The sequence below is a fragment of the Pan troglodytes genome, chromosome 12 (genome assembly GCF_028858775.2).
Source record: "Pan troglodytes isolate AG18354 chromosome 12, NHGRI_mPanTro3-v2.0_pri, whole genome shotgun sequence".
Classification (NCBI taxonomy): domain Eukaryota; kingdom Metazoa; phylum Chordata; class Mammalia; order Primates; family Hominidae; genus Pan; species Pan troglodytes.
The window spans coordinates 68,279,738-68,307,119 of NC_072410.2; the positions used below are offsets into that span (position 1 = coordinate 68,279,738).

At 36.4% G+C, this 27,382-nt stretch overlaps 1 protein-coding gene across 2 annotated transcripts in view; it reads right to left on the minus strand.

Moving 5' to 3' along the window:
* Positions 1 to 3,747: 3,747 nt before the first annotated feature.
* The window catches only part of C2AH2orf73 (chromosome 2A C2orf73 homolog), a 39,186-nt gene continuing 15,551 nt past the window's right edge, over positions 3,748 to 27,382 (minus strand). For both annotated transcript variants that reach the window (XM_063789116.1, XM_001153066.5), the window contains 3 exons: positions 20,612 to 20,765; positions 5,397 to 5,512; positions 3,748 to 4,277 (listed from right to left, as the gene is read on the minus strand). In XM_063789116.1, the coding sequence (XP_063645186.1) occupies positions 3,918 to 4,277; positions 5,397 to 5,512; positions 20,612 to 20,765 (630 nt within the window). In that variant the 3' untranslated portion in view covers positions 3,748 to 3,917. The remainder of the gene's footprint in view (positions 4,278 to 5,396; positions 5,513 to 20,611; positions 20,766 to 27,382) is intronic.

A 27,382-nucleotide genomic window follows, 5' to 3' on the forward strand; every position in this document is an offset into this window, starting at 1 on the left:
AATAGATTTTAAAATGCTTCAGTACTTAACATATACAAATTTATACTATTAATAGCAATGTTAGAAACCATTAGCACCTTCATTAAAGTATTTTTGACTTTAATAATAAATGATGGTTTTTGTTTTTGTTTGGTTTTCTTTTTTATTTTTTGTAATTTGAAAAATGATCTTGTATCCTGGTAAAGGCTATCATTCTTTGGAAATAATAAGGGAACTAGTTGGAAACATTCAAATATTCTTGTGAAATTTAAGAGCACTATTTGTACTGACAGGCAGTTATGACTTTAATAGACTATGGAATTCATTTTGGAGAGACACACCCTTTGCATTTAAAAAAATAGAGACTTAAACCTGGAAATCATCATTGCATTTTATTATACATTTCCCACACAATGGATACTGAAAGTTCAATGACTTTCAGTCATTGTGAGGAACCATAAACTTTTTATCTTAATGCAGAAAAGATGCCCTCATGTTTGAAAAGATTGAGAACCAACCTAGCCTGTGGTAGCAACCACTCACTGGGCTTATGACCCCAGACCATTCTCCTCTAAATTATGTGGGACACAAGGACTGTGTCAATCCTCAGTGACATTTGTCAGTCAACCATGAGGTCTGTTGCAGAGAATGTGTTATTTCCTAATGGTTAAAGTACTAAGTTTGCAAATGATTTAGAAAATTAGAGATTGACTCAAGATGGTGGACTGATCACACACAGCCACTCCCTGTTGCCCTCTAAAGTCCATAAAATGTAGATAAATATAGATAATGAAATCCATTTTAATAGAGTTAGAAAACAGGGAAACTTATGATCAGAAAAAAAATATTTTTAAATAAATTTTGAAAGATATTACTAAAGAACTCATATTTAGAAGAACACAACTAAAGGAAACAAAAGCCTAACCTGTGTAGAGATGACCTGATAGTAGGTCTGATAGGACTACAAGCCTAGAGTCAATGAATATGAAGAGGTAGAAGAAGCCTTGGGCCATTTATCAACTTGAAAAATTAGGGAACTGCATGTGGAGCAGCAAACCAGTCATTCCCTTTCTGTTTCCCTGCTATGTTAAGCCAGGGTAACTGTGGCATGAATCAAATCATACACTGGGGCTGGAGAAGCAGGGTAATGCCCAAGTAGCTACCGACCCCCAGGAAGACCAAAGAGCTCATCAGACAAATCATGTTCAGCTCCTGTCTACATCCCAAACTTGTCCAAAAGTCAGGCTATAGTCAACAGAAACTGATAATAACCTGGAAACCATATAATCCAAGAAGAGTAGACAACTAAGAGACATGAAGCATTTGGGAAAAAGTACAATACCCAGAGTGCGAGGTTCACACTCAACAAACAAAAGTTAATAGAATTGAGAGAGCAAACAAAACATTTTAAGCATAACTACAATATCCTAGGAGAGATGATCATATCCATAATAGAGCAAGAGTCTTATGTACTGAGGAAACATGTATAGATTGGATATTAAATATATACTAAGTTTAATAGATGGTCAAATATTAAGTTTCAATGAATGGACTGGCATACCAATGGACAAGGCTGAAAAGCAAATTAGTAGAAAGTGTCACGGAATTCTTGCATTACTTAGTGGCGAAGTACCATGAGAAAGATAATGAGAGCCATGCACAGTGGCTCACGCCTGTAATCCCAGCACTGTGGGAGGCTGAGGTAGGCAGATCAATTGAGCTCAGGAGTTTGAGAACAGCCTGGCCAACATGGCAAAACCCTGCCTATACTAAAAATACAAAAATTAGCCAGGTGTGTTGGTGCACACCTGTAATCCCAGCACTCAGGAGGCTGAGGTTGGAGGATTGCTTGAACCTGGGAGGTGGAGATTGCAGTGAGCCGAGATCAAGCCACTGTACTCCAGCCTGGCTCTGGAGAGACTGCCTCAAAACAAAAAACCACACATACACACACAGACAGATAATGAGAGACATAGACGATAGATCCAAGTGTTCAAACATTTAGCTAACAGCTGTTCCAGAAAGAGGGAAGAGAAAGAATGGAAGGGATGGAAATAACAGAAAAGGCAACATAATAAAATTTTCTAAGGTGGAAAAAAACCAAGGATCTTCAAATTGAAAGTGTTTTAATTCTTTTATCTCCAGTTTTGAAATTATATGTTTTAATTCTTTTATCTCCAGTTCTGAAATTATAGTCATTCTTTTGTACTGCAGACTCTTGCTCAGTTTGGTTTTCTTCTTGGTGTGATTTGTAATTTTTGTTTGTGACTATCTTTAGCAGGGATTCCTTTTTTGTGTTGATCATGAAACTCTCTCCAGGGAGGGTTTGCATTTGCTTTTGTCAGGGACTTCAGTGGTATCACTAGAGGATTTTTTTGGTTTTGTGTCCTAAGAGAAGTCTTACATGTAAATTCATATTCCTAACTGGAGCATGGTACAAGCTTGGGGTTTTACTTTTTCACAAGGAGTTTATTCACTATCCATAGCTCCAGGCAGAGGCAAATTTTCTTGCTATCTTCCTGGTTATATGAGTGGAGTGGAGTCTGCCTTGTACTGACAGGCCAGCCATTTGAGAGTTCTAGCTTTATGCAGATTTCAGTTCTATCTTTCTACTTTGGAGGACATAAGTTTCCATCCCTGTTCCAATGAGGATAAAAATTCAAGTCCCTAGGCTTTAAGACCTTTTTCCAAACATGCTAACAACCTCTCCCTTCCCTGTCCTCATACCAAAACTTGCATTCTTATTTTTCCAATTTTATAGTAGTATACCTATGCTGTTGAAGACTATGGAGCTATTAAAATAACAAGGTTGCCTACATCTGTTGACAAGGAAAGATCTCCAAGACATATATTGGAGATATATATGTGGCAAGAACTAGAAGTCCCCAACACAAAAAAATATAATGACATTCATTATTTTGCAGTTTATCACAATTTCTTTAATGGAGAATAAAGGGATAAAGATATAGCTGTAGTCTTATCAATACTGCAGATAATAGTGAGCAGCTGATATTTCCCAATGGAAATTTGTAAATACTCTTTATAACAGAGGAATGCTCCACCTACTTCCACTTGTATGCAATATAACATATCTTATAATAGATATATTTTGGCACACCAAACACACCAAATTGGAAGTAGAATTAATCCTTACCAAACTCATCCAAAAAGCAAAGGTTGAGTTGGTGCTAGAAATGATCTGAGTAAAATAGAAAACAATTTAGAAAATACTTCAATATTCTAAGTACCCATATGTCTTTGAATTAAGTGTGTATGTGTCTGTGCATCTTGTACTGGCAGAAGTATTTTTAGATTTTCACACTTTTAATTATATATGGAGGAGTTCTAAGTTTTAGAATAATGAGGAAAAATTAAATATATAAGAGAACATTATCCTTAAATTGAAAATTGAATTATAGTAGCAGTGATGATATGATTACATTGACCACTTACTGATCAATGTGCATAATCACATCCCCAATAATCTTACGAAGTTGCTATTTTCCTAATTTTACAGTTGAGAAAACTGAAGTCTAGAGAGGTTAAGTTACTTACCCAAGGTCACACAGCTCAAGGAATGAAGTGAAGCCAACATTCCAACTCTAGTTTGTTTGATTCCAAAGCTGTCCACTCATGTCTAACAGGGCCTCTCCTCTAAAAGTCTTATTATATTTGTTAATTACGATCACTTGTTGTGCAAAACAAAGTTGTGTTCATAAAGAATGTGTCATAGAAATAATGTCTCACTCCACTTATTGGAGACCACTCTTATTAATAACATTTGGTTGTATTTTAATTGTCTTTTTTCTCTTTTTCCATTTACATAAATTGTATGTTCTGAAGTTACTGATAACAGAAAAGTAAATGTGAGGGCCAAGATGATGATTGTGAAATTTCCCTATATTCCAGGGATTAGATTTTTATCTGAAGAAGGTAATTTATTCTGATTTTTTAATTGGTGGATTTAAAGGCTTGTGCCTAGTGAAAAGAGCATCTCCTACAGTTGTTTGAGTGGCGCCTGAGGTCTTTTCTCTGCTCTCAGGAGTGCTGGGGCATGCCTTGGCTGCCTGTCTGACGTCTGTTTCTGATAAGTGAGTTTTAGGCTCTAACAGCTCCTGAGAATTTTGTTGGCAGAGACCTGGTGAGATCATTCTGCTTTCCGCTGAGTTTCCTTTCTCTGTTTTTTTGGACTGTTCTGATGAACGTGACCCTCGAGTGTTCAGTAATACCTCTGCTCCTTTAGGAACTGTTGGCCTACTCCCTGGTTTTATCTCTCTCTGTACAAAAGCTCCGTGTCTCTGGAAAAGAAAACAAAGTCGACATTAACCAGGAGAACGCAGATTGCTGGAAGATGCAGCTGTGAACTGAATTTGTGCGTTAGCTCAAGTCCTAGTCAGTGATGCAGGCACTTCTCTGCCTCTTCATTGGTGTCACCTCAGTCCCAAACTAGACACCACCATATATGGGTGAACCTTTTAAATTATAAAATAGGGTGCATCAGAAAATGAACAGGAAGGAAAAAGGCAGAATGTCAAAGAAGTAGCAGCTCATCTCCCATTCTCAACTTTTTTATCATTTGGACTGTTTAAGACTATTCACATCAAATTTCATTTCTTGCTCTAAAGATTGCTATGGATACAACAAAAACTACAGTTCACAGACCTAAGAATTTATGATTGCATCCCAAATGCCTATTAACGCTGATGAAAAGCTAAGTAATAATAAAATATGAAAGCAAACATCTATAGTTGGAAAAAAATCCAATAATTGACAATTACATTTCTATTTGGCTTTATAAACCTTATATGCATCTCCCTGCCACACACATGTATTAAGCATATCAAAACATTTGTCAAACTGCTTTGATATTATTACTATTATTATTATTATTATTATTATTAGAAATGAGATTTGCTATGTTGCCCAGGCTGGCCTCAAACTCAAGTGATCCTCCTACCTCAGCTTCCAGAGTAGCTGGGACTACAGGCGTCAAGTCACTGTGCCCAGCATGCTTTGATATTATTTTACACAAATTATTTCAATAATTTAAGTAGACCAAATTCCAAAGACTGATTCAAATTATTATGTTTGGATTGATTGATTGAGATGAGGTTTCATTGTGTCACCCAGGCTGGAATGCAGTGGTGCAATTACGGCTCACTGCAGCCTCGAACTCCTGGGCTCAAGCAACTCTCCCACCTCACCCACCTGAGTAGCTGGGACTACAGGTGGCACCACCATACCAGGATAGTATTATTCCTTACATTTTACTATGGTATGTGGCTAACATTCTATCCTATTAATAACTGAAGTAGTTTGTTTAAATAGACAGAAAGATAATTATGACTTGAAAAGGCTTAAAGTTCTACAAATCTACTCTGTCTTAAAGTATTAAATAATTCTAAATACTGCCTCACCTTTCCCTGGAGAGGCTCATTCGGAGTTTTTCTGGCATCATATTGATGTATAAAAGAGATGTATTCTATAAAATTGTTTTGAAGTTCTGCTGATGTACCAGGAGAGGCAAGTGGTACTAAAAAAAAGATTTTGTGAAGTCAAGACAAAAAATTAGATTTGTTTATGGACATATAATCAGTATTAATAATATAAAATATGGTAACTAAATTCTTGAAGTATGCAAGATTATTTACACACATCTAAATAATAAATAGAATGGATTCACCATTTTTTCTTCATGAAAAGAGCCAAATCAAAACAACCAAATTAGCCCCACGTGTGGAATTATTAGTAATTTTTAAAACTAAAATTAATATTAATACAACAATATGGTCAGGCCTGGTGGCTCATTCCTGTAATCCCAGCATGCCCTGGGAGGAGGCCAAGACAGGAGGATTGCTTGAGCCCAGGAGTTTGAGGACTAGCCTGGGGAACATGGTGAAACCCCATCTCTACAAAAAATAAGCCAGGCGTGGTGGCATGTGCCTATAATCCCAGCTATTTGGAAGGCTGAGGTGGGAGGATCACTTGAGCCCAAAAGTTCAAGGCTGCAGTGAGCCATGACTGCACCACTGTGCTTCAGCCTGGGCGAAAGAGAGATCTTGTCTCATTAAGGGAAAAAAAAAAAAAAAAAATTGTTAGATATGCTTTTTACACAGATACCAATACATTTTATGGAAAACATAACTATAATTTGTTAACTTTTCACGACTAGAAAGAGTATGAGAAATTCTATGTTGAATCTATAGTTTGGCCAGTGGCTGTGGCCACAGGGTAGAAATTGTATGCCGAAGCTAGCACTAATGGAATTGGAAGACTCTAGGGCTGCTGCAGTTGTAGTTGAACACATAATTCTTTTCATTTCGCCCAATAACAGGGGTTCTGAAAAATTTGCAAGAGTATGAAATCCTTTAAAAATCACTTTTAAATAATCTTTCAATCTGGGTGATGAGTATATGAGTTCATTATATTGGTCTGTGCTCCATGTATGTTTAACATCTTAAATAATCTTTAAAACTCAGTTTTACTTTCAGCAGAGAAGGTTATTTAAAGATCAGAGCAACTTTCAGTACTGTTGCTGGCAATAAAAAAAGTTGAGTGAAGTAAAATTCTATCAAGGACAAAAATTTCTCCCTTAAAAAATATGTATGTGGCTGGGCGCAGTAGCCCACGCCTGTAATCCCAGCACTTTGGGAGGCAGAGGCAGGCAGATCACAAGGTCGAGAGATCGAGACCATCCTGGCCAACATGGTGAAAACCCCGTCTCTACTAAAAATACAAAAAAAAAAAAAAATTAGCTGGGCGTGGTGGTGAACGCCTATAGTCCCAGCTACTCAGGAGGGTGAGGCTGGAGAATCACTTGAACCTGGGAGGCGGAGGTTCCAGTGAGCCAAAATCGCGCCACTGCACTCCAGCCGGGGTGACAGAGCAAGACTCTGTCTCAAAAAAAAAAAAAAAGTACGTAAGAGTTTATGTACAACGAACATATCTGTGAAATGCTATGTAACAAACTGGTAACAGTGGTGACTCTAGGGAAAGAGAACTGGGTGACTGGAGGACAGAGGTGGGGAGAAGTAGATTCAGTTTTCACTGTATATCTTTTTGTACCATTTGAATTTTGTGCCATATGCTTATATCAACTGTTAAAAAATAAAATTTAACTTTTAAAAATCACACCTTTAAAATTAGAGGAATACATAAGAAAAAATGTTAGTAAATTTACATGTATTAAGCATTCATGAATTCACTTTGATATTCAGACATTGTTATAAACTAATTTTATTAGCAAGAATGACTAATATTCAAATACTTATACATTACATGATACAAAATGGCAATCTTTTCCCAGTTAGCAGTATAAAAAAAGTTAACTGTTAACATTTTCTTGATTTCTAATTGCAATCAACTGCTCAAAACTCATTTTCTACTTAATCATTACCTTTCTTTTAGAACTTGCTAGAAAACAGAAAACAGTAGTGCAAAGATTTAATAAGCATGACACTGAGAAAATTCTATCTATAATTTATATTTTTTTCCACCAAGTGGGAAAAAATGACCATTTTTTTTTATGAATATCATGGTCCAACTCACAGAACATTAGTATGTTCGGACACAGTTTCATAACTTCGTGGATAGACAGAATGAAGCGGCTCTAAATTTAGGCATTAATTAGGTGGTGGTAATGAAGTATCCAAAGCATGCATTTGGGAATAAAATAGACATGTTTTCAAATTCTGGCTTTACCACATTTCCTAGTTGTGTGACTTTGAAATAAATCACTGAACTTCATTGAAATTCTATTTCCTCCTCTCTAAAATGAAGAAAACAATAATTTGCTTTTTGAATTGTGAAAATTAAGGGCAGTGTTTGTGAAGTCTCTAAGATGCTAGGGTCAAATTATGGAGTCTTCAAAGTTAGCAAAGGGCCAGCTCTTTTGTATCTTGACAAAAGGGGAAACCATGGAAGGGAAAAGGAAGCAGGAACCGGAGCTATCAAAAAAAAACTGTGAGAAACCCAAAGGCTTTAGTGAACTGGTACGAAGGGTTGGTGGCAATTTGGACTGGAGGGTAGGAAGGTCAGATGTAGCCAAGAGAGAATAAGTTGGGGGAGTGCTTTTAAAATCTGCTCTTGACTTTCCCTCACATTGCCTTGGGAAGATCATGCTTGCCCAGGGCCACAGAAACTGGCAGCAACTGCCTAGCCAGTTGTTGTCAATACAGTAATAGCAGAAGCGCGCAGAAGTCCCTCCAGGATAACGAGCTGATGAAAATGGGTACATGTTGCCCCCTTGGGCATTTCTTCCTTCAACATTCCCCCAGCAACCGTCAATGCTGGTGAATTAAAAACATCAAGATACTGACTTATCTCAGTGATGCCTTTTTTTTTTTTTTTTTTTTTTTAACAGTTTAAGGGTGGTAGGGTGGATTCCTGACTGCATGACCAGCCTAGTGGAGTGACGGTAATTAACAATGGTCTAAATAGGTTTTGTGGTACCAGAAGCTCTCTGGCCTGAGCCTCATTTTCTTTCCTCAAATTTAGTGGGAGACATACAAACCAGACCCTGGTCTTCAGCCTTTGTCTGCACAGGCCTACCGATTCACCTAGGGGAATATGATCTACCATAAATTTGACCATAAAAGAAAATTTTAAAACATATACTGTGTGAAGCAGAATTATCAGAACCAATATACCAAGAATTTAAAATAAGCATAACAAATATCCTCAAAGATACAGAACAAAGTATTGTTAATATGAACAAGAACAGGTCATAAAAAGGAATAACAAAAAATGTTAGAAATAAAAAATATAACAGTTGAAACAAAAAAATACATGGTCTAGACAACAAGAATCATGAACTAGAAAATCAGACTGAGAAGCTGTCCCAGAAGGCAGCAGGAAAGGATAAAGAAATAAAGAAAAGCTCAGAGACATGGAAGGTGGAAGTATCAACACCAGAACTAAGAAGAAATAGAGGGAAGGGAAGGAAATATTTGAGAAAATGATGATGATATATATCCAAGAATTAAAGAAAGCTCAAACACCTCAGATTGAAAGAGCTCACAGAATACCAAACAGGTAGCAGGGGCAGGAGAAAAATGAGGCAATGAGACACAAAGGATGCAAAACTTTAAGGAGGCACTTGCATGACCCTGGGAGTGAGTGCCTCCTTAAATTTTACACCCTAGTTGGGTTTCTCGCTCTCCTCTCGATCTTGCAGTACAGATAAAGGAAAAACTCGCATCTAAGACATTTAATAGAGAAATTTAACATCATCTGGGACAAAGAAAAATTACAAATGCTTTCAAAGAGGTAAATTATGGAGGAGTAACAACAGGTTAATATCAAATTTCTCAATAGCAACATTGGACACAAGATAATTAATTTTTTTAATATTAAAAGGAAAAGCACTTTAAGCCTAGAGTTTTTATATCCAACCAAATTTTCATTTAACTGTGAAGCCAAAATTTCAAAAACACGGGAAGGAAAGGAAGGCCTCAGATGATTTCCCCCCAAAACAGACCTACTTTGAAAAACTAGAGGAAGAATTCAAGACTAGAAATAAATCAAAGAGGATGTCTGATATATAAGGAAGAAAATAACAAAAATTTTTGTTTCCTGAAAAAGATAAGGATTAAAGAACAGAAAATTCTAAGTATTATACCTATAAAAACTCAGAACTAAAATTCTATTGTTTAACATTAATGGAGCCCCTGGTGAATACTATAAAAAAGAAAAAAGTAGTACAATGATTACAAAGGAGGGAAAAAAAAGTAATTGTAGGTAATATAATTACCTGAATAGAAAAACCACAAGTGTCCATCAATTATGAGAATAAGAGTATGGCAAAGTAAACAGACATTGGATAAATGTATAAAAATCAAAAATCAAGAGCATTTCTCTACAATAGTGATAACCTACTAGAAGATATAATGAAAAATAACATATATTCTTAGTAGAAACAGAAACTATATAGTATGAAGTTTCTAGAAATTAAAAAAGCATTCACAAGATCTCTATAGAGAAAAAATTTAAATTCTGTTAAAGACCTAAAAGTAGAACTGAATAGACATTCTATGCTCTTGAATAGGATGATAGCATTTTATTATAATGGTGACTTTTTCCTAAATTAATATATAATGTCACCACAACCTAATCAAAATTCTAGCTGGATATTTTGAGCAATGTCATGCATTTCAATGTTTAAATAGAAAAATAAATCCCATAAATCAGCTCTGAAAGAAGGGTGAATAATTGAGACTTTCCATATCAGATATTAAGACCAGCTAAAAATCCATATAATTAAAATATTTTGGTACTGATCCAAGAACTGAAAATTAACCTAAGTAACGTAACAGAGAGCTTGCAGACAAAGTCATTTGTATATGGAATCTTAACAAAATTAAGGAGGTCCTATAAGTAAATGGGAAAAGTGCAGATTATTTTATAAATGGTTTTCAGAAAAGTGGTTCACTCTATGCTGGAAAGTGGAATTGATTCCCTACTTAATAGTGCGCGCATGGTGGACTCTAAGATTAAAGACCTAATTATGGAAGGTAAAAGTATAAAATCAAGATAAGAAAATGTAGGAGAAAACTTTCTTTACCTAAGGGTAGGAAAAACCCTTCTTAAAACAGCCAGTACACAACCCATAAGGTAAAAACTTGATTATATTAAAAAACATAGGAGAACTGCTCGATGAAAGACACCATGGGCAAAGCTAATAGAGATGGCAGATTGGAAGGAGATATTTGTAACATGGGAACTAATGGGACAGAACATCAGTGGTAATTTCAGAGTTAAGGACCTTTGAAAAAGCTGCTCCTCCACAAAAGCAACGAATACACTGGCAAAAGTCATCAAAATCAACTTTTTTAGAACTCTGGAAATTAACCAAAGGCATGCAATAATCTAAGGAACATTTATTCAAGAAAAATGGCTTAATCTTCATAATAAAAGCAAGTTTGATGACATTTTAACTCATGCAGTCTCCCCCTCCCCCCACTCGCAATCTCCCCTCTGCAGAAGCCTTGAAAACCAAGAGCCCTGCAATTATGATGAAAACCAGAAGCCTATCAACTACTGGAAGAAGTGGAAGGGGTTTGGAGTGTCTCACAAATACCAACTCAAGAGAACTGTCATTATTTAACCTGGCCTGCAGGGTTCGTCTTTATAGACATGACTCAAAGCCCTAAAAGTGAATTATGCACCCCTGCCACCCTGCCCTTGCCTCACCCCACGACCAAGTATTCATCCAAAACAATCAGGGACAGTTGTTTAACATTACAGCTGCCTAAGGTGACAGTAACAGTTGGGGCAAATAAGCTGCCCCAAACTGGAAATGTATATGCTACGCTTTCTATTGGGTTAAAATCAGATGACAGCAATTTCCACACCTGAAAAATCCTCAGACAACAGAGTTTACATCTACCTACTGCAAGGAGATCTACATAAGATGAATTTAAGTTATATTGATGTTTTAGTAAGTGAACTGCATAAAGCAAAATCTGTCATCATTAGAAGCCCTCTGGAGGGAGCAGGACAGTGGAGATTTTGTTGGTCAAAGGAGTCGAAATTTCAGTTAGAAAGGAACAGTAAGTTTAAAAGATCTAATGTACAGTTGGTGCTCTCTATCCATAGGTTCTGTATCCACATATTCAACCAACTATGGATTAAAACTTTTCAGGAAAAATAAACAACAAAAATAATACAAATAAAAAACACAATAACAACTATTTGCATGGCATTTACATTGTATTACGTATTCTAAGTAATCTAGAGATTAAAGTATATGGGAAGATGTGCATAGGTTATATGCAAATACTACACTACTTTATATAAGGAACTTGAACATCTGTGGATTTTGGTATCCACAGGGGTCCTGAAACCAATCCCCTGGATACTGAGGGATGACTGTGCAACAAGGTAACCATAGTTAATGTATTGTACTCTTGAAAATTGCTAAAATAATAGATTTTAAGCGTTCTCATCACAAAAATAATGTATGTGAGGTAATAAACATCTTAATTAGCCACTTCACAATGTATATTTCAAAACATCATGTTGTAATGATGTTTTGTATAGATACAAACAATTTTTGTTTGTCAGTTAACACTGTCTGTAATAATCACAATAATACCTAGCCATGGATCAGATTAAATACAAATAGCATATCAGACAATTTTTCTTATAGTGTAACAAGTAAAGACTGGTTATAGAGTAGCTTCTTTTCAAAACCAATATAAAACAAATTTAATGCTTTACTAATACTCAAAACCAATTTTCTGGGATTTACACACTACTAAAGTAAATGGTTGGTAAACCTTTTTAATTCTGGGAAACTTTGGGATTAAATATAGAGATGAGAAAGCAAAGAAAATTAAACCTGTAATTTGTTATTTAGTACATTATGTCAAAAAAATTTTGATCAAATACTAGTGTTGTGCTGACAATTTTAGGGAAATCTGATTAAGTTTATAAACAGTATTAAAATATTTAAGATATCTGAGTTTATTAGATTTACAAGGTTTTGCAAGATTTATTAGGTTTTTTTTTTCTTCTGCTTGTGGAACAGGGCTGCTCCATAGGTAGTAAGCCCACAGTAGCCACAAGGTTTATTAGGTTTTATAAGATTTATTAGGTTTAATTTATTGAATTTATAGAAATTATTTAAGGATTTGGAAATGTTTGATTGTCAAAGCTTTAAGTTTTTCTTGTAAAGATGTTTAAAGTATTTGAGAAGAAAACAGAATATAGTAACTATTATTTTTTAAAGTTTTAAGTTCAGGGGTACATGTGCAAGTTTGTTATATATAGGTAAGCTTGTCTCATAGGGGTTTGTTGTACAGATTATTCTATCACCCAGGTGTTAAGCCTAGTACCCATTAGTTATTTTTCCTGATTATCTCCCTCCTCTCACCCTCCACCATCCAACAGGCCCTAGTGTCTGTTGTTCCCTTGTGTCCATGTGTTTTCATCATTTAGCTTCCACTTATAAGAACAAGTGGTATTTGGTTTTTTTGTTCCTGCATTACTTTGCTAAGGATAATGGCCTCCAGTTCCATCCATGTTCCTGCAAAGGGCCAGATCTCATTCCTTTTTATGGCTGCATAGTGTTCCATGGTGTATATGTGCCACATTTTCTTTAAGCAGTCTACAGTTGATGGGCATTTAGGTTGATTCCATGTCTTTGCTATTGTGAATAGTGCTGCAATGAACATATGCATGCCTGTGTCTTTATTTATATTCCTTTGGGTATATACCCGGTAATGGGATTGCTGGTTGAATGGTAGTTCTGGAAAACAGAACATAATTAAATCAACAAACTTGCAATTTAAAATGCTAACAGAAGTTAATTGACTTTGTTTCGTAAATGAGTCATTGTTAAGGTATATTTCATTTGTTCAACTTGAGTTAAATGTCAAACAGTGAAAGATGCTATTCTTATTTTATACAATATTTAAAAATTAAAGACTTAAGGAAACATATTTTTCAAATTTATAATGTTCAAACTGGAATATTTAAATCATAAGTAACTATGAATACCTTTTTATATAGAAAGGCTCTCTTTGAAATTAAAAATCTTATACTGAAACAGATTACCCTCAAAGAATTTGAACTGCCTGCAGACTTGACATAACAATAAAATCCAGGAGACAGTGGAGTAATATCTTCAAAGTGTAAAGGGTAATTAATTGTGAACCCAGAATTCTGCATTTAGCTATGCTTTCATTCATTAAAGAGTGTGGGCAACTTAAAGACATTTTCAGACAATGAAAGATGAAGAGTTGGCTACTCCTAAACTCTCATTTAAATGACTGTTGAAGGGTATTGTGGTAGTCTGTTAAATTGGTGGCCCCAATAAATCAGGCCTCCCAGTATTCAAATCCTTGTATAGTCCCCTCCCCGTAAATGTGGGCTGGTCTTACGATTAGCTTTAACCAACAGGATATGACAGAGGTAACACTATGCCAGTACTAGCCATAAACTTTAAGAAAGCCTTATAGCTTCTGCTTTTGCATTCTTGGGAGTAAGAAGTCCAGCTACCCTGCTGGAGAAACCACGTGGAGTGACCACCTGGAGAAGGAGAGGCCCAGTCATTCCTGCATCCCAGCTGAGTCCAGTCCTCAGTCCATCTGCCAAGTGAATGTGGCCACACAAGTGACCATCACCGACCAGACCAAGAACTACCCAGCTGAACTCAGCCAAGATTGCAGAACACTGAGCTAATAAGATGATTGTTGTTTTAAGCAATTAAATTTGAGGTAGCTTGTTATGCAAATAACTAAAACAAATATTTCAGAAGGAAGTCAATTAAATCAATTAAAATGAATCTTGTAAATAGTAATCTAAAACCTCCCACAATCTCACAAATAATTACTTTAAAAATAATTCTCTGGCTGGGTATGGTGGCTCACGCCTGTAATCCCAGCACTTTGGGAGGCCGAGGCAGGTGGATCACCTGAGGTCAGGAGTTCAAGAGTAGCCTGGCCAACTTGGTGAAACCCTGTCTCTACTAAAAAATATTTTTAAAAAATTAGCCGGGCATGATGGTGGGTGCCTGTAATCCCAGCTACTCAGGAGGCTGAGGCAGGAGAATCTCTTGAGCCCGGGAGACAGAGGTTGCAGTGAGCCGAGATCACGCCACTTGCCCTCCAGCCTGGGCGACAGAGCGAGACTCCGTCTCAAAAAAAAAAAAAAAAAAAAAAGATTTCTTTTTCATCACGGAAATAAAGGGGGGGAGAAAGGAATCTGAGTTATTATAAAGGGAAATTCCTTATTCAGACATTACACCTATTAAAATTAAACATAATGACTATGTTCATTTATACAGGCATATGAGACATTTACAGAAGCCCACAATAGTGAGGAATATCTAAACATGAAAACATCAAAGAAGATATTCAGATTGTTAGTGGTTACTCTACTTAAGAATTCAAATTGTACCCAAAGTAATTACTTGAAAGAAGCCTCATTAGATGAGAACTGCAAAAAATAAGGCAAAGTCCATGAAGAATGTTTGAAATCCACTCTCTGTTTCTTGGAAACTTGATCTAATTAAAATTAGAATTTTCTAAACAAGTTGCTATCTAACCATTTATATTTTATCATCAGAGCCAGGATTTATTCAAACATGCAATTTGCTTCTTATATTGGTGAGAACTTAGGAGTTTTACTTTGAGAAATGTTCTTTTCTTAATTCTTTGTGTCTGCTTAAAGATCATTCATCAGTAATATTTTTCTCTTAAATCCCACTCTTCTCAGTATTCTGATCTTATATATAAAGACTATTAATATAAAAATAATAGTATAGATTTTCAAAATACAGTAAAAAGAAAAAAGCATAACTGTAGCAAAAAATTGTTGTTACATTTTGGTGCAAAAGAAGCAACACAAACTAAAACCTATTTTAGAAAATTAATTTTACCACTATATCTGAATTCGCAATTCAAAAGAACATTGAAATATCAAGTTGTTGATAATCAGCAAGGTTTTATTTAAGTACGAAATACCCCCTTCACATATTAGATTAGGCTTTCCAATTTATAAAGTTTTATTATATAAAACCAAATGTGAACACTTATTCTTACAGGGACTCAAATATGATGGAGCATAGCTGTTTGTTAACTGACTGTGGATGGCAGCCAGGAAATTGTGTGTGGTAGAAGACATAAAGGGCACTTTGAATTGTCGGCACAAGATAACATTGCTGAAATGCCAAAGTCCAGGCGTAATTAAGTGGGCTGATGGAACAGAATGACTATGGGATGGCTTTTAATTGGTATTAGTGCATATTTATATGCACATATTAGTGCATGTTTATGTGCATGTTCATATGCTTATAGTAAAAAATCTGGCACATATAGACTAGTTTATATACATATTTTTAAATGTTACATTAAAATATTTTGTTTTTTAAAAATCACTTTCATCTAATATCCAAATACCTGAAATATGAATAAATTGTAGGCCTATATTGTGCAGTATATGTTACTTTAAATTACATTATGACTTTATTGAAGAATGTATAATTATCATTTAACTAATAAATATTTATTGAATCTGGGCATTGTACTAGACCCTAGGATACAGTAATGAACTTGGCCATGAGAAATACCCACAAAAGAACAGAGAAAGAAAAAGAAATACCAGTAAAAGAACAGAGAGAGAATCATGCCAGGTTCTCCAGCTAAATTTCAACGCAACACATAACCTAGTACAATGCAATAACTGATAATAGAAACAGTTACCATTTATTGTCTACTATGTAGCAAACACTGTGTTAGGCACTTTACGTGTTGTTTCTCACAACAATCCTGCAAAGTAGGAATTATTCTCACTTCATAAATTGAGCAAAACAGGATGATTAAATTTAATGGGTTCAGGTTCACATAATACTAAGTTTAATACTGAACCAATATTATAAAAGAAGTGTTGATGGTGACAAAATTGCTGTGATTTCCAGTTAAACATGGCAAATTCAATGTGCATTTCCCCCATTCCTTCCCCAAGCCCCAGTACAATCACACTACAGAAATTTAAGAGGGCTTATGTCCTTAAGGAAGAAAAGAACTAAATGAGAGTGAAGATTTTAACAAATTTGGAAGCTGGAAAACAGATGGATAAGTAGCAATAGACTCAAGTAAACTGCAGAAAACTGGAAGTTAAGTGCTATGGGGGAAGGGAATGGGGTAAAAATTAAGCCGATTAATGCCACAGCATTCCAGGAATGCCTCCGAATCGGGAGGCATCAGATACCTCTGAGGCAGGGAGCGTGGGGCAGCGGGAAAAGGTGATGTTGCAGAGGACTGCTTATGGGACTCCTGGATTTTCTGTCCTCCATCCTAGGCAGAGGTTTGGAGGATTTCTCTCTGGGCAAATTAAGTAGATCTACAGACCCTGATTTTGGGGGATCCCTTATGAAATGACTGAGCCCTGCCTTATGAACCCAGAACAAAGCCCATCGCTCCAGTGTCATCTTTCACCACTCTTCTACATCCCTTCAACTTGACTAGCTGAAGTACCATAACTGCTTGTTATGTGGAAGGGACTGGTTGGCTACCAAAGAAAGTTAAAGCAAAAAATCATATGCCATATGTAGATACATATTTTAACCAGTTCATCAAATTTTTATTGGCATGCCAAGCCATTTTCTTTGAGGAGGTGTCCACTGACTGGAATTCCACTTTGTGTTTCTTGTACAAACCACACTTCTAATGCATCATTTCCAGTTTCTATTTCTTTCACACAGAATGAAAACGTAAAGACAAATTTCAAGCAAAATGAATGCAGAGTCCTTCAAGATTTTAAAAATTCAGTCCAACTCCTCTTAGTTATTTTGCCTATACCTAATTAGCATTTTTTAAAGTTAGCAATTGACCTTTTATCAAGTCTGTACATTCAATTTTGAATGTTTTATAGAAACAACTGTTTTCTTATTCAGATTTTAATTTACAAGAATATATAATTAAAATATGGAAATACAGTAACAAGTACATAGACATAAATCTGGTTTGGAAACAAGGTTAACTTTCAGAGAGTGTCTCTACCTCCTTGGTCTGAGTTATATTCTCTGTCTCTAAATCCTCACATTATGAGCAATAGAAGATAATGTAGGTAAATTTGACAGATCAAAAAGGGCCGTGTAGGCCATAGTGAGGAATTTGAAATTTATTCTATGAACGTTGAGAAGTAACTGGAGAATCTAAAGGAGGAGAATATCATATGTGTTTTTAAAAAGATCCTTTGACAATGATGCAGAAAACACATACGGAGAAAGAAGAAAGGAAGCAGGGTAATAGCAGCTGTACTGCATTGGTTACAGTGAAGATGGAAAGGAATAGATTTGGGGTCTATTTTGGAGATAGAGGTGTCACGATTTGCTGATGGATTGAATGTGGGGGCAGGGAGTGAAAGGAGAGAGTTTTATAATGCCTTCTAGCTTATCAAAACTTGAACACCTGGTGGGAGAGTGGAGGTGGCATTCACTGAGATGGAGAAGACTAGTGGAGGATAAGTTTGGATGGAGGAAATGAAACATTCTATTCCAGCCATATCAGGTTTGAAAAGGTGACTAGCTATCCAAGAGGAGATGTTAAGTAGGAGTTTGGATATGTGAACTTGAAGCTCAGTAAATAAGCCAGGGTTAGAGAAATTTGGTTTTTAGACTGGTTCCTTTGACCTTTCACCTTAAACATCTATTCCTTGTTTCACCCCCACTGGATAGTATCAACTGATTACCTATATTGCAAATAATGATGTTAGCACCCTTCTTCTCTTCTACTTCTCATCTTCTATCAGTTGTGCACTTACTTTTCTTATTAAAGCTGCTAAGATACATTCTGTTCTGTAGCCATATCTAAACTTGTGTCTATAGATTGAGCCTAAAAGTTGAAAACTACTAAACAGCATGCATAGTATTACATAATTACATACATTTTGTTCATTTAAGGGTCAAATGCCAGGACTTCATTTCCTTCTCAGTGGGTGTAATGCCCAGTGCCACTTGAAAAAAATGGTTTAGTATCCGTGCCAAATAAATTCCCTCTTCTAGGTCAAAAAGTATTTCCCCTGAGAACTTTGAAGATATTAACTCCGTTGTACTCTTGCATCAGTGCTGCCTGATTCCATGTTGATACTTATTTCTTAGATGGTGACTTATTTTTCTATCCCTTTATGGAAACTTTTAGAATCTTCTGTTGATGACGATTGTTTTGCAATTTTGTAATGATATGTAGGGTGTGCATATTTTTCCCCTTCACACTTAGAAGCACTCAGTAGACCCTTTTAATGCATTTTATGTAGGGAAACTTTGTTGTTATTTTAGAGGTTGTGTAGAGTACTATACAGTACTGGTTATGAGTATATGCACTGGAGTCAGGCTAGCTGGGTGCAAATGCCAATTATTCACTCTAGCCTTGGGCATGTTATTTCAACTCCATGCTTGCTTTCAAAGGAGTTCAGAACATGCTACTCTAAAATGCCACTCTGGCATATTGACTATATTGAGTTAAAGGCACTTGAAAAACAGCAGATGAAAGAAAAACAGTTTGACCTTCCTTCTCTTTCTCAAAAGCAGGAGATGAAATTCCTACGTAAAAGATATCCTCCCTATACCAGAAGGAAAGCATCATTCTTACCAAGCACAGGAATTTGAGGTGAGGGGAAATCTAGACAAGTAAGCCTTGTTAAACTCACCCTTATCTTCCTAGTCATTTCTCTACCCAATTACCCTAGCCCAAACTCCTTTGCCTTGTCCCATTTTTACAATGTACTACTCTTTGTCCAATTTAGTATATGTGTTCTTTCTGTGTCTTAGGGTCTTCATTTCCTTATGAAGGCTCCCCTGCTATGTAAAACTTGTATTAAATAAATTTGTATGCCTTTCTCCTGTTGATCTTTGTGTCAATTTAATTCTCAAGCCCAGCCAAAAACACTAAATGGGTAGAGGTAAAATTTTGCCTCCCTATATTTTCTTATCTGAAAAATAAGAATATTAATAGTATTACTACACTATTATGTTGCATAGAGTTCATGTGGGAATTAAATGAGTTAATATTTAGAAAGTTCCATAAAGTGCCTGGCAAATAGTATGTGCTCAATAAATGTTATGTTTTTCTAATTATCTACCTTCATTTTTACTCTTCTCTTTTCTGGAGCTCCAGAAAAGTTGGATTTCCCAAACAGATCTTCTGTTTTGCTTTCCTTCTCATTTTCCAAGCTTTTGTTTTGTTGTTTTATGCTGTGTGATACTTCCGTGACTTTATTCTCCAAATCTCTTTTTTAACTGGCATAATTCTAATCTTTGGTTGTCCATTCTTAAGAAGGGGACGGGGGATCAGCTTGATTTACCGAAATAACTCGTGTGGTAGTTGACATCTGGCTAAGACACTGGGCTCTAGTAGTCTTAATGTTGGGATAGGGTGGAGTGCTCATGACTGGAGCCTTTATTTAAGGGACAGGCTTTGAAGTAACTCTCTGACTCTCTCCTACCCGCTTTTCATTTTTGCCTTCCACTATGCCTGCTGGCTCGGAGTGTAGCTCAGTCAGGGCTTTGGCCAGGCAGATTGTCTCTTCTTTGCTGCATCTCCTTCTAGATATTGCTTCTTTATTCTCTTTTATCTATCAATAGGCTTCTAGTCTTTGCTACATTCCAGAAAGTTCTTCCTTCTATTCTCTTCACTCTTAAGAGTTTATTGCTTTGTTACTATTTATAGTAATAGGGTCTTGGAAGGCAGGGAATTTAGATATGTGTGCTCAGTCTGCTATCCTGAACCAGAAGTGGAAACTTTATTATCTTTCTAAAGGACAGGTCATTGTTACAGATTATCTAATAGCCCTCTTCATCAGCTACCTTCCTTGAAGTGACAATAGTTAACAACTCTTAAAATGTGGTGGCAACAACAATGAGCAGGATGCTACTAAGTTTCTGACTTTGAGGCTGGTGTTATTAATGATCAGTACAATTTTCATTATGTCATATTAACTGTGTTTGGAGACAAACTATCCACTAGGAAGAAATAACAAACTTCCCAAGGGCTGTATTTGCTGTGTGTGTATTTTCAACTTCATAGAGAAGTAATTATTTTCAGGAGCTGTCCAGACATCTAATACATCTTAGTTTTGGTAGCAATAATTTGAGATAACAAAAAAGGTTTTTACCACTGCAAAACCTTACCTATTCCACAAGAAGGCTTTTGCGTCTTGCTGTGTTTGACTGGCAAAACCAGTGGACACGATGGTTTTTGGAAGTCACTCCTCTGGGTGCTCTTAGAGTCATAAGGTGGTAGGAAGACAGGTTCCAGTGCTTTACCATGTGACCACCAGTCACCCTTTATAGAAAATAATTGGAAACACAATATTGGATACTGTAGGGCATTTTCATGTATTGCTTGATGTCTATGGATATTCAGTAATTCAATTTAACAAGTTAGTGGATATCCCAGTACTAATGTGGAGTTCTGAAATCTAGAAATATCTTTTCACAAAAAATGTATTTCTTTGAAGGCACTGAAAAATGAGTTGTCAAATTTTTAGCTAAAATACAGCTGCTGAATTCTTAAGCTACCTTCCTTCTATCAACAAATGAAGTGGTAAAAATCAGCAAAATAGCTGTATTTGTTTTATACTATGATTTTATTATATATGTACACGTGTATGTATAAAATATTTAATTTAAAAAATTATGTTCTAATCTTTTCCTTATGACAATACAAATAATGTATTATCATCTAAAAATGGTGGTTTTCAGAGGTTTTAGTCCCTAGCCTGCACCATGAAATACATTTTATGTCATACAAGAGCACACAATGCTATACATACATAAAACTGAAACAAAAGTTTCACAAAATACTTACTATATGCAGTGTGCTTAGCTATTTTTCTATTCTATTTTATTGCTTTCCTATTTCATTTCACGTTGCTGACTGCAACTCATTGATTTGTCATTCACTAATGACTCAGTTTGATAAACTTTGTTCTAAGGGGAAATCTCTCTAATGTTACTGAATTTTGGTATTAAAACCTAAGTACACAAGAAAGGGAAAACTGAGATTCTTCATTAGCATGTATGACAATTTGATTTCTTGGAAGTTGAGAGAGTAGAGAGGGGAACTGTTACTCAACTTAATTCTGACCAAATATTTTAAAACTGGTTGATTAGGTGGTAGTAAGAAAATGCTTGAGAAACCCTATGACACCTAGGAGTTCCTGGAATACAGTTAGGATATGAAAGTAACTTTCGGTATAATCAAACACCTACCGTGGGCTATAAGGAAGCAAGTCTGCCTTTTGAAAATCAACTATGGTTCCATAGCCAAAGACTTCTAAACTATGATTCAAGGGGGATAAATATGCAATTCTAATAGGTAAAATACTGACAATACAATTGAGGCTACATTGATGCAAAAAGGGAGATGTTTCTTTAAAAAAAAAAACCTATGTGGCTGCATAGGGAGTCAGCTCTCACATGAGCTTAGTTTCTAAAAAGACAGGCATGTATAAAAGACATATACAACATTAGATTTAAAAAATAATTAATGGAGTCAGCTTGTCAGAAGATTGTCAAGAAACTTAGAAGAAATTTATAAATTTATAAAATTTTACAAATTGATAATTTATACAATTGTCAAAGGCAGCAAAAATAATGTTTTCTAGAAAAAATTGTTCATAGCTGAGTGAAATCCTACAGCCCCAAAAAAGGTTATCTTTTGTGTTCCGGCTAACAGTTTGGAGAGAAGAATCTCGTTCAGGAAAGTCAGAACTATTCAACTTGAGGTTGTTAAGGAAAATTACAGTTAACTTGAAAAAGATGGGATGAACACATACCAAAGAACTAAGCCCTGAAGAGCTGATGAGAGAGTTGGACTTCACTTTGTCACTTTATAAGAGTGCCAGTTTTTAGGTCAATGACAATTTGTAAGCAGGAGTAATGGAATAATTGGTAATTGTAACTGGGGTAATTTCTGCAGAGATTACAGAAATTTAGGAACTAGGGGATTTTGGAGAATAGATTGGCTAATGCTTCACTTTTCAGAATGGGCTAAAAGGTGAATTTAAAAAATTAAGACTACTTGATGTAGATCCTAGGAAAATTCTAGAACAGATTACTAAACAGATGGTGTCTTCTCACTATCTGGCTGAAAATAGTCACATCTTACTGTTGTCAGAGCGCCTGCTTCTGGCAGCTCTTCTCCACTCCGCTTCACAATTATAATAGTGCTTATTACACCCCAAGGTCTAGGATTTATAGGTCTTGTCTTACTTATATAAGCTCATCACAATTCTATGAGGCAGGCACACCCACTTTACAGATGAGAAAACTGCCAGGAGATGAGGTAACTTCCCCAAGATATATCACCAGCAGACTGCTGCACTGCCACAATTCAAACCCCAACTTCTTTGTGCACACCTCTAATTTCTGTGCTGCACTGCTGTAACAAACCTGCTGTGGAATGCAAAACCAGCTAAGTACAAACCAAATGAAATTATTTAAGGAGTGAAAATAGAGGCTGTAAGTGCACGTCTTAGTCTGTTTCGTGCTGCTACAACAGAATACCTTAGACTGGGTAATTTATAAGGATCAGAAATTTACTGGCTCACAATTCTGTAGGCTGGGAAGTCCAAGATCAAGGCACTGGCAGGTTGGGTAATTATGATTCTAATGGCACCTTGAACACTGCATCCTCACATGGTGGAAGGCAGAAAAGCAAAAAGTGGGCAACAGGGGACAAAACTTGCCCTTTTATAATGGCATTCATTTCATTCATGAGGGTGGAGCTTTCATGACCTAATCACCCCTTAAGGGTCCCACCTTTTAATACAGTTACAATGGAAATTACATTTCAACGTGAGTTTGGAGGGGACATTCAAACCATAGCAGTAAATATCCTGAGAAAGTTCTTCTGTGATAAGATTGTAAAGCATACACAAACACTTCATATCATCTACTTTTGTTGATCAAAAACTTATTTTGCTAATATTCAAGTTACTGGAAAAATGGCTCTGGGATAAGCGAACCACTAGGAAATGGCTGATGGACTTTAATTATTATTATTTGTTGTTATTATTTTTTTGAGCCAGGGTCTCACTCCATCACCCAAGCTGGAGCATAGTGGTGCGATTACAACTCACTGCAGCCTCAAACTCCCGGAATCAGGTGATCCTCCCACCTTAGCCTCCTGAGTAGCAGGGACTATAGGCATGAGCCACCACGCCTGGCTATATTTTTTTCTTAAAAGCATAATGCAAAGCTAGCCTTAGAGCAGAGAGACAATTTCATCTTTTGAGCAAATTTCTTTTAAGCTGAGAATTTTGCCAAAATAGTCTTTGTTTCACAAACATAAAGGAAATAGAGAACAGTTTTTCCTAAAATGTGACTGGTGACTTTAAGGCTCTGCAGTTTGTGAAAGTGTTCTGATGAGTGTTATAAATTGGATGCATCTTCACTTTAGCTGAGTGAAATCTTACAGTCAAAAAAAAAAGGTTGTCTTTCATGTTTCTGAATAGTCTTCCTTATGCCTAAAAAGTTTGGTTTGTTCCTGGAAGAGTGAAAGTGCTTATGTGCCCATGCAACATGTGCGTGCCTTTTTGGTCCAAGCATTTACTCACAAAAGATTATGAGATTAAGGAAAGACATAGATGGAGGCTCGTCTTTATCTTTGTATCATACTGAAGGGAAAGACTAACAAAAAATTTACTGTTCTGTGTACCATCACTTACATTGGATTGTGGGGGATTAACACAGTTATTTATGACAAAATAAGCTGGGAAGTTACCTAGCGTGATGGCTTTGTCTAGGCTCTGGGGAACAGACCATATCTTGCAGATTGTAGAGGGGGTTTTGCCTAACTCAAACTTTGGACCCAGAGAGGAGTTATCCCTACCAGTCTAAGGACTGTCTTCTTTCCTGCCCCAGGATGATAGTCACTGGGTTCCATGGTCAGGAGTTGCCTGGAGATTCCAGATGACGGGGCTCCTTCTAACCTGCGGCTCTGGGAAGGCCAAGGGCTGTTGCACTGTGGGTCCCTTAGTCACATTTGGAAGCCAGTGTAAGGCAGTCTCTATGTTATACTCCTAGTATCCCTAAGCTCTCAGAGATGTTTTAGTAAAGATTACCTATTTTCCATTCTTTGAGAAATTAAGGGAGAATCCTCAGAGGAGAAGTAGTAAAAAGCAAGTGAAGTATCCTAGGGAAACTAGTTAAGTGAATGCAAGAGGTCGTAAGCCAAGCTCCACAGCCACAATGGCGTAGCCAAAATGGCTGGTGGTGGTCATCTGTGGAACATAAAATCATACTTTGTGGATTCCCAAGGAAATGTGGGCTTTTGACAAAACCTACACATAAACAATCGCATTTTGTTGGTAGAGCTCAGTGGCTTTAAAAAATTGAAGTACTATCACAAACACTAGGGCAGCTAAGGTCACATTGGTTACACTGTACCTAAATTCATCTCTATTTTGCTATAGATGCTATGAATGCTTTAAAAAAATGTTTTTAAGCAGCTCATAATGCACCCCCCATAAAAAATTCCAAAATTGTGTTCTGTGGAACACTAGTTCTCCAGCATATTAATAGGTGTTATACAAAGGAGTCCACAGTTAAATAACTTTGGGAAATAGTGAGAAAAGCAAAGTTAAATAAGTTTATCACAAGATTTCTCAGAACCTTTATATACCAATGTGAATTGTGAAGCTCTGAGAAAGGTTTATAAAAATACAGCTTTTCCAAAACATATTTGACTTTGCAAATTTATTTTGTTAAGCATGTAGGCAAGGGTCAGTGCTCTGAAAATTAAACTTTTGAAAATACCAACCTAGTATAATCTCCTTTAAAGTACCAATATTTAAAAATATTTTTATTTCATTTTATTTTATTTTTTCTTGAGACGGAGTCTCGTTCTGTTGCCAGGCTGGAGTCCAGCGGCACGATCTTGGCTCACTGCAACCTCTGCCTGCCAGGTTCAAGCAATTCTTCTGCCTCAGCCTCCCAAATAGCTAGGACTACAGGCACGCACCGCCATGGCCATCTAATTTTTTGTATTTTTAGTAGAGATACGGTCTCACCATGCTGGCCAGGCTGGTCTCGAACTCCTGACCTCATGATCCGCCCACCTCAGCCTCCCAAAGTGCTGGGATAGCAGGCACGAGCCACCGCACCCAGCCAAAAATATAAGACAATCAAACCAGTTTTCTTTGGAAGTGACTGAGCTAAAACAACTTACTTTTTTTAGCATCCCCAATTTTATGTTCCTAGGTAGAAATATACGAAATCTTAAAAATCTTCTAAACAAATAAAACCAACCAATCTCGTCTTGCATCCTAAAGATATTATCTTAGCAAAACACATAAAACAGGTGTCATTTAAAATATTTAGGCAAGTTTATTTTCTTTACTCTTATTATAAAGACAGCATTACCATCAACCAGTTTTTTTCTTAACCAAGCTAACCTTTAAAAAGAAACCTGTCATCTTAAAGGAACAGTTTACAAATATGTGAAATATACATTCTTTATTATTTCTTGGATAGTTAGAAATGAGTACATTTAAGTTCATTGTTTTTAGTTTTTATTTTATTATTTTAAAATTTGTTTGTAGAGATGGGGTCTTGCTCTGTTGCTCAGGCTGGAGCGCAGTGGCACAATCATTGCTCACTGCAGACTTGAACTCCTGAGCTCAAGCCATCCTCCTGCCTCAGCCTCCTAAGTAGCTGGGACTACGGAGGCTTGCCACCACACCTGGCTATTTATTTATTTATTTTTGTAGAGCTCAGTCTCACTATGTTGCCCAGGAAGGTTTCAAACTCCTGGGCTCAAGTTACCCTCCTGCCTTGGCCTTCCAAAGTGTTGGGATTACAGGTGTAAGCCACTGTGCCCAGCCAATTTTATTTCTTTTTGAGCAGGGTCTCACTCTGTCACTCAGGCTGGAGTGCAATGGCATGAACATAGCTCACTGCAGCCTTGACCTCCCAGGTGCAAGCAATCTTCCTTCCTCAGCCTCTCAAGTAGCTGGGACCACAGGTGTACACCATTATACCCAGCTATTTTTTATTTTATTTTTTTCTATAAATGGCGTCTCACCATGTTGCCCAGGCTATGTTTTTAAAATATACACATTCCCTTCCTGCCACACCCAAATCAGACATGCTTGTAACTCAGTGATGTATCTTCAGTCTTTCTCTGTAACTCTCCTCATTCATATTCACTGACAGATTCCCTTATCTGAGCTCTTATTTCATCTCAAACTCACTTTTACCATCTCTTAAAGGTCCATTGCTAATAATGATTCTACTACTATTCTGTCACCTAGTCTTGATGATAGCAGCTCTTAACACCTTTGTTCATTTTTTTTCCAACATACCTATAGAGTAGGAGTAAGAGAAAATTAGTTGGGATTAAGTTTTTAAACTTTTATGTTTCATATTTCTATTCTCAAACCAGCTTCTTTTTCTTAGTATTGCCAATGTAATGATGAGTTCAGTGAACAGTTTTAAATTCAACCCTGAACTAGAGCTCAGAGTCATTCATGAGCCTCTGTAAGAAATGTAAGAACTTCACTAATCTGGATTTTGGTACCAAATTAATTTCCCCAGTGTAGGTCTGGTCTAACAATAACAATTGATTTCTTTCTGAAATAATTGGTACGAGAGCATAAGCAAGTGTACAAAATGAAGTACCCTCAATATGGCCCTTAAAGGGGTTTAGCTCATGAAATTAAAGAACATTTAACCACAGGAATTCCTGCCCCAAGAAGATCTCACATTCACAGCTGTGTGATCTCACTTCACAGCTGTGAAGATCTCACATTCACATGGTGTGCTGTCCATGACAAGAACAGATGTCATCAGTACGAAGAGAGCTCACAAAAAGCAATCTCCATCTAAATGTTAAATCACTATACCTAACACACAGAGAGATGAGGAAAGAAGTAGAGTAGGAGGAGGCTGACACTG